This window comes from Sinocyclocheilus anshuiensis, unplaced genomic scaffold (assembly GCF_001515605.1).
Source record: "Sinocyclocheilus anshuiensis isolate Anshui unplaced genomic scaffold, SAMN03320099.WGS_v1.1 scaffold6444, whole genome shotgun sequence".
NCBI lineage: Eukaryota > Metazoa > Chordata > Actinopteri > Cypriniformes > Cyprinidae > Sinocyclocheilus > Sinocyclocheilus anshuiensis.
In genome coordinates this window covers 1,435-10,173 of record NW_015538376.1, presented here as the reverse complement: position 1 = coordinate 10,173, position 8,739 = coordinate 1,435, and the positions used below count along the sequence as shown (strand labels likewise).

Below are 8,739 nucleotides of genomic sequence, written 5' to 3'. Positions count from 1 at the left end.
ATCATAATAATATGCTGATTTGCTGCTCAAGAAACATTTCTGATTATTATCAATGTTGAAAACAGTTGCGCTGCCCGATATTTTTGCAGAAACTGTGATACATTTTATTTTTCAGGATTCACAGAAGAGTATAAAGTTCAGAAGAACAGCATTTAATTGAAATAGAAATCTTTTCGAACATTATAATAAATGTCTTTACTGTCACATTTGATCAATTTAATGCATCCTTACTGAATAAAAGCAGTAATTTCTTTCAAAAAAAAGTCTCTCACCGGTTCCTTTCTTGCAGACGTAGGGTAGATTGTAGTTGCAGGGCACGTCGTTCCATTTGCCGTCCTCTCTGGTGATCATCACCACACAATCCTCTCCGCCCGCGAAGAAGTTATCCGGCTGATTCTCACGCCAGTTCTCGTACACCTGTGAGAGGAACAGACAATGTCCAATTATTACAAATGAGGGAATCTGGAATAAGAATGTGCACGGAAATCTGAATGGAATGACTAAACCACATTAACAGTCAGATTGTTGCAGAACATGTAAATACAGTCAGTGAGTAAAACACTGCAGTTTGAGTTTGATTTCATCACAGTCTACAGGTGAAGGTTCAAGTGATGTTTATTTGGGACTGATTCATTTAAAAATGACTCACAACATCCATCCCATCAGTCCACTGGAAATCCTCCTCCACTGTACGATCGTTCAACCCGATCCAGACGTTCTCATGACCCAGACCTGAAAAACAATAGATTTCCCTTATATTGCCATCCAGTAAAAATAGTTTAAATATTTACTTGAAGTCCACCTGAGATTTTAAATGAATATTTGAATAATTTAATAACACGTACATATGGTTCTCTGATATCGGATAGTCAACAAAGCAGGTAAACAAAATATTACTTCTTTTTTGAGCAAGTATTTTGATTGTTTTTCAATTATTTATTTTAATTTTACATTTTTATTATTTAATCACCAACTCTGCTTGTACTATGCTTGTAAAATGTTAAAGTTTTTAATTTTTATATTATTTTATATAATGTTTTGAAATTATTATTTGTATTAATTTATGATATTTATTTATGTATTTTTTAATCTAGGCTTGTGACGGACCGTTAAGGAAGTCCTGCTCCATGGAGGAAGTGATGCTGGTCAGGTGACTGCTGTGCTCCCTGCAGTCTTTCTCTGCGTCCTCCCAGGTGTGTCTGCGTGGAAACAGACGGTAGCAGTGACCGTGAAACTTCTTCCATCCGTGTTCACAGCCCTCTGTGTCTGCAGACAGAAAAAAGACATCACTCACAGGGTTATTATGGTTAATTAAAACTAAAATGAAAAAAAAAAAAACACATACGGAAGCTTGTTTCAGCCGCAGGATAAAAAATTAAAAAGCTAATCGCGACTTCTTATCTCACAATTCTGACTCTTTTTTTTTTCTCTTTCAATTCTGAGTTTATATTGTGCAATTCCAAGTTTATCTCTCAAAATTCTAAAATGCAAAAAAAAAAAAAAAACATAAATAAATATATAAAAAATATATATATTAATAAAAAAATAAAAAAACAGAATGTAATGAGATGTAAACTCAGAATTCAGAGGGAAGAAAGGCAGAATTGCAACATGTAAACTCTTAAATGCCAGAAAAAAATAGTATATTTCCTGCAATTCTGACAAAAAAAAAAAAATTTTGTGAGATAAAAGGTTATGGGGCTTCCATAAAAACTACTACAACTAAAACTGAAATAAATATTAACGATATAGACATCTGAAACAACAACAACAACAAATAATGACTAAAACTCACAACAAAATTCCTAAAAACTCAAATAAAACGAAAATGATAAAAAACTAATTCAAAATATTAATAAGTTATATTATATCAATGATACTAAAACACACTGATATACACAGTATCGCATCATACTTTTTCTAAACAAGCGTCAGGAATGTTTTCATATGCATGAATCATTTCAGCTCATTGGTGTTTATTATTATGCATTCCCATAATCCATCTCTGCGCTCACGGTTCCATCAGATTACCATTCATCAAAACATTAATAAAACCCCTGAAAGCTCAGTCTACCTGCAGTGTGTGTGCGAGATGTATGGTTAAATCTGAATGAAGGCCACCAGAGACCTGCTATTAAAGCAGCACACAGATGTAATTAAGTCTCTATCTCTAGTGGAGGGGCGGAAGAAACACTGAACACCAAGGTCGAGCAAGTGTGGATAATGAATGAGGGATAATGTACAATCAGCCTGTCATTACTGCAAAACAAACCCACCGCAGGGTCTCGTATCACCCAGACATGGGCCTGAAGTATAAACGTTGCGTACGCACAAAATGGGCATGGAAATGTGCGTACGCAATTTTCCACGCACATATCGGGATTTATCAAAAATAAACTAGGCATAAATATGTGCGCACCATACGGACACTCTAGACCATGCGTACGCACTCTTTTACTGGAGTGAGCGAAATAAGGAAGCAAACAGAATGATTTTAAAGTCTGTTTGACTTTTGACATACACATATAGATTAAATATGACACTCTCAATAATTAGCATACAGTTTGGATTGGCGGTATGGTTCTGTTCTGGGCAAGAACTCCCTGTGCATCCATGCAGCCTAGGATGGATGAGAGCAGGGAGAGCAGCGATAACCCCCCAGGGTAAACAGAACAGAACCAACATAAATGAATTGTAGATATTGTTAAAGTTCTATAATGCTATGAACACATTTAGAATTAGTCTGATTCAAAGGAGAATCACTTGATTCGTCTGAAGGCTTTGGAACATGGACGGTAACGACAGACATAAGGATGCACTTGTTGATCAAACAGTCCATTGGCTGGTTTGAACAGGTTTGATGACAGTACTCTAGAACCTCTGTTCAACTCCTTTCGTGCTCTTCCCAATATTGTGACAAGCATCATATTTAAAAGATAGAATTTGAAGGAAACTGTAAGATATGCACGTTTTATTTTCAAAATGTTTTTGTTATTGACACGGTGAGTCAGGCAGTTATTTACACTCCAAAAAAATAAGGCCTATCTCCATTCAACTATACATTCTAAAATATATGTTTACTCTATAGGCAGAATTGCATATAATTTGAATAGCAATGTGATGTCTCAAAAAGCATTTATAGTACGTATCTCGTATTTTCCTAACGTATTGTACCCTTAACTGCATTAAACATGGTGTCACGTGGATGGAATATGCATGGAAATGATATGCAGATGACGTTATGCATATTAAAACTAGGCGTTCTAAGCTCCATATATGGTGATTTCAGGGAGGAGACGGGGTGGAGATTCATGTATGCACAATCTTCCGCTTACTGGGTATTACAAAGGGAATTCTGCTCAGGTTCTGGCGTACGCATGACTTTATAAATCTGAAAACTTTTGTACGTACGCAAAATCTAGCTTTTGTACGTACGCACACATTTAGGATGAAATCTACGTAAAGTTTTATACATGAGGCCCCAGCTGACTGAACATTATCCTGCTTATTAAATGGATTCTTATAAAATAAATAAGATATGAAACATTGATATGACTGTAAATTATTTATTATGTGAGAAGAAAAAGAGTGTGGAGTGATATGAGAGACATGGAACTAAAAAATATATAGTGTCATTATAGACTGTAAAAAATGATTTTTCAAAGTTGTAAATAAAACAAAGATTTAAAAAAAAATTTTACTTCAAAATTTCATGCGTGTTACTTGCAGGTTCTTTGTAATTATTTGTGAAATGTACTAGCAATTTCTGAGTGAAAATTGTTTACTTGTAATTTTTTTTTTTCAGTGTACACACAATAATCAATGATTTCAAAAGAGTTCAACAATATAGTATGATGAAGAGAAGCTACACTCTTAAAAATAAAGGTGCTTCAAAAGGTTCTTCAAGCGATGCCATAGAAGAACGCTTTTTGGTTCCACGAAGAACCATTTAGTCAAAGGTTCTTTAAAGAACCATCTCTTTCTTACCTTTTTATAATCTGAAGAACCTTCTTTCGCCACAAAGAACCTTTTGTGAAACAGAACGGTTCTTCAGATGTTAAAGGTTCTTTATGGAACCATTTAGACAAAAAGGTTCTTCTATGGCATCGTGAAGCACCTTTATTTTTAAGAGTGTACTACAGTTTATGCTGAATTAAATGCCAGATACAGTTTAATGTTTGTAATATACCAATAATAACCAGAAAACAATTTTATGCATAATGCAGGACTTTTAATTATTAAAAAAGCCAAAATATGCCATGACTCTTATTTTGAAATGTCTTTGCCTTAATTATTCCAGCTGCCTTTTTAAAAAGGTGAGGGAGATAAAATATGCACTTTTATATACATAATACTCTTATAACATACAGAATTACAATATAAACCCCATAAAGTAATTCATTAATTCATAACAGTAAATCACAATCACGGTTTTCTTTGCTAACATTATTAGCTTTACATGACATCCATTTGCACTATATTACATTTTACTGATTTTTGCACAATGTGAATATGCACATGCGATATATGCAAGGTATTATTGGATATGCAATATGTTAATTTGATAAACTTGCCTATTGCATATGCAATATATTAATTTGATCATAAAGTAAATTGTGTAGTGAAGTCTATGGCTCACATCTTTGTATCATTGCCTTTTAAAGTTTAAATTTGTAAGAATTTTGCTATACCATTTAAGATATCTTAGATTCTCCACGACCTTAAATTTGATCAAACTGAACTTTTTTAAGGACCCTGGGGAGCCTTTTGAAATCATATGATGCTTTATGTATCAAAATCAAATCAAAATACAAGTCTTTATGACTGATAATCATTGACCTGGAATATAGCACACAGATCAGATTAATCACTTTTATGATGACTTTTTGCTCGACAGCATCCGTTAATGTTCACTTTTGATTGCGAATTTTGTGTGTTTTCTGGTTATATACATTTTTCTGAATTGTTCTTTTATCTATTTTACTGTAAATACTGTAAACTTTAAGTAATGCTTATTCAGAAAGCAAATGAAAAATACTTCCAGAGCAAGACAGCTGAACAGTCACTGTTGCGCTCTATTGGAATAATCTCAGATTAAACACAAACATCCAGTGGACTGTGAAACGAATGTCCATCAGCTGCAGACGCTATCTAAATCTCTACAGCATCATAACTATGATGAAGCATCTACCAAATACACACACAATAATGCGTCTCAAATACAGTGCTGTGACATCAAACTCGTGTGTAGCAGTTCTGTGCCATCAGACAACTGCATTATTAGCAGTAATGCATCATCGTTAGAGTCGCTGTCGTCATGGGATGCAGAGGAGGGTGAGCGATGCTCATGAGTCTGCAAAACCACTGAGATGAACGCCACAATGTGTTATAAAGAGAGAGTTAGAGAGAGAGAGAGAGCGGTCAACATGCACAGCACACCTTTGAGACACTGACAAACAATGTAAAACACTAATGAGAGGAATGAAAAGGCCTGGCAGAACTCGCAAAAGCTTGTTTTCCTTGCCAATATTACTAGCTGACTCCATTAATATTGTTATTGTACTTTATTCGACTGATATTGCATATGCGGTATATTAATTTGAATGATTTTTGCACAGTGCGAATATGCATATGCAATATATGCAAGATATTATTGCATATGAAATATATTGACGACTGATTTTTGCATGTGAGTATGCATGTGCAATATATGCAAGATATTGCTGCATATGCAATACATTAATTTGACTTATTTTTGCACAATTCAAATATACTTATGCAATTCATGCAAGATATTGCATAGCCATTATATTATTTGGCTGATATTTGCACAATGTAAATATGCGTATGCAATAAATGCAAGAGTTTACAGCATATGCAGTATATGAATTTGACTGACATTTGCTTAATGCAAATATGCATAAGCGATATATGCAAGATATTACCGAATATTGCATATGCAATATATTAATTTGAGCACAATGCATAATATGTTAATTTGACTTATTTTTGCACAATGCGAATATGTATGCGCAATATGCAAGATATTACTGCATACTGTATATGTACAATATATTAATTTGACAGATTTTTGCACATTGTGAATATTTAATATGTGCAAGATGTTAATTTGACAATTTTTTGCACAATACAAATATGCATTGCATATTTAATATGCAATGCAAATATGCATGTGCAATATATGCAAGAAATGACTGCATATTGTATATACAATATATTAATTTGACAGAATTTTGCACAATGCTAATATGCATGCACAATATATGCAAGATATTACTGCACAAGCAATTTATTAATTTAGTAAATAAGTAAAATAATGCACAGTAAAGCAAAAAAAAAAATTTGGCATACAAACAGAATTTAATTATGCAGTGAAGGTGTTTCCGAAATCTCAGAAAAAGTGCCTAAAACCCTTTTAAAACCAGCCTGACCAGTGGAAACCAGCTTGGTGAGTTAAGCTTTGCAACAAGGATAACCTTCATCTTAAAGGTGAAGACCTCCGAAGACATCACAATGATTGACAGGCAAAGAGTGTTTCTGATTGGCTAAAAGGTCTGGGCCACTCCCCTTTTCTCCTCAGGACCATCACAGAGCCACTGATTTCACTAATACTAGAGATATTTCATGTGTGCTGCTCCACAAGCATCACGTCCAGCACCTTTAGGCTGGTTTAAGAGTCATTTCCCAGCAGGGAACGGCTTAAATCTTAAAGCTCGCTTCAATTTGAGTGGAATGTGTTTGCAGATGTTTTCTGAGCTCATGTTCAGGCTCGGGCGTCTCACCTCTCTCACATCGGTCTCCGCTGTAACTCGGCAAACAGAGGCACACAAACGAGTCCTCTTTATCGATACAGGTGCCGCCGTTCTCACAGGGGTTCGACTGACAGTCATCAACATCTGAAAGAACAACAGTCATCACAGAGTCAGAAAGCATCACTCAGGAGTCTCTCTGTGTCCCAGAGCAAAACTACTTCTCAGCTCTTCTGTTTAAATATTAACTTGCTCTCAGATGATTCTCCCAAAGTTCCCTAGTAGAAATAAATTATACACATTACAATTATTTGGGTCTGTAAAAACATTGACTTCAGCAAACATCTGCATACATATGTATATTAATATATACAAACCCATTTTGTTGTTATTGTAACCTAAAACTACAGTATTAAAAAAAAAACTTTTTGGTACACCGTAAAAAAATAAATCCGTAAAATAACAGAAAAAGTACTGGCAGCTCATTACACATGACATCATCCATTCATTTTACAGACATTTCTGTTTAACTCTAAAACACAACGCAATGAAATGTAAAATTCAAAATACTGATAAAAAACCTGTAAACAAATAAATACAGAAAAATTCCTTCAAACTATACAGTATATTGTGCCCTATTTTCACAGATATTTTTTTAGAGTGTAACTGAAATAAAGCTGAAATAAAATAGAATATAAATAGATAAAAATCAGACAAAAAAGGAAAAAAGGAAACTTAAAAGTAAAAAAAAGGGGGGAAACGTGACTGGGGTAGTCAACACTACAAAACACAGCTGTTAAACATCGTTTTAATAATCCATTTAATAATTTGAATTAAAATAATCATTTACACTCAATACGTTATTACTGCGTACTGTTTTATAATGTACTACAATACTGAGGTGCAGATAACTGCCATTATTTGCATTAAGCAGTATAAATAGCAGAACATCCCGCAATAAAAACTAATAAAAATGCCCAAAACACAAAATAACTAAACGTTTAACTAAAGTGAAAACATAAAATATAAAAATAAAATCTTCAATTCGAAATATTAACAAAAACCACAATAATATGCTAAAACAACACTGGAATATAGAGCACATTTCAAATAAACTGTTTTATGTTGTTTTTAGAGTGTAACAGAATTAATCACTGTCCAAACAGGGTCACTGCATGGAAAAGAGCAGGTCAAACCATCTGCGTGTATTTTCCACTGAAGAAATCAAGTCATGCAGGTTTGGAGCAGTAATATCTCGGTTAAAGGTGCCATAGAATGGAAAACTGTATTTACCTTGGCATAGTTGTATAATAACAGTTCTGTACATGGAAATGGCATACCGTGAGCCTCAAACACCATTGTTTCCTCCTTCTTATGTAAATCTCGTGCATGCAAAAGACCACTGAAAAACAGTCGAATCAGAACATAACACTCACTGTGACGTTACAGTCGGGAACACTAATAGTTACGCCCCCAACATTTGCATATACCCGCCCATGTTCTAGGCCAACCGGACCTGCACAGCCAACAGCCGAATCATCAGAAGTTCTGCAGGTATTGTGAAGAAACAAGCGAGGATAATAGCGAAAATGGCAGATCATGGAAATAAATGTTATGTTCCAGGCTGTGCAGGGATGGGTTGGTGTCTGTAATCAGAAAGGCACGGAAAACAAATAACGAGCATTCTAATAAAATAAGCCACTAATAAAATATAATAAATCTAATAAAATCGAGCCACTAAAGGGACATGGTTAGCTGCTTGCTAGCGGTAGCCTGTTACATCACGGTACATAAGATTTCACTTACCACATAAACAGAGTAAGGAGAGATGACTTAGGATGATGGCGAATGATTTACAGATCCTGAGCACCACTGACAAGCATCTGATTTTGTAAAATGTGTGGTAAGTACTGCCGCTGTAGTTTACACAGAGCACGTGCGATCGCAAATCTCGAAAGTGAAAGTAAAA

The 8,739-nt window shown here is 34.6% G+C and overlaps 1 protein-coding gene across 1 annotated transcript; it reads right to left on the bottom strand.

Annotated features, from left to right (window-relative positions):
* Window positions 1–272: 272 nt before the first annotated feature.
* LOC107683765 (neurocan core protein-like) lies at window positions 273–6,917 on the bottom strand (the record flags this gene model as incomplete). The annotated part of the gene is made up of 4 exons (XM_016479820.1): window positions 273–417; window positions 650–732; window positions 1,108–1,266; window positions 6,804–6,917. Coding segments are annotated over 4 exons (501 nt in total), but the record flags the coding sequence as incomplete, so codon positions are not given.
* Between the last annotated feature and the right edge of the window lie 1,822 nt (window positions 6,918–8,739).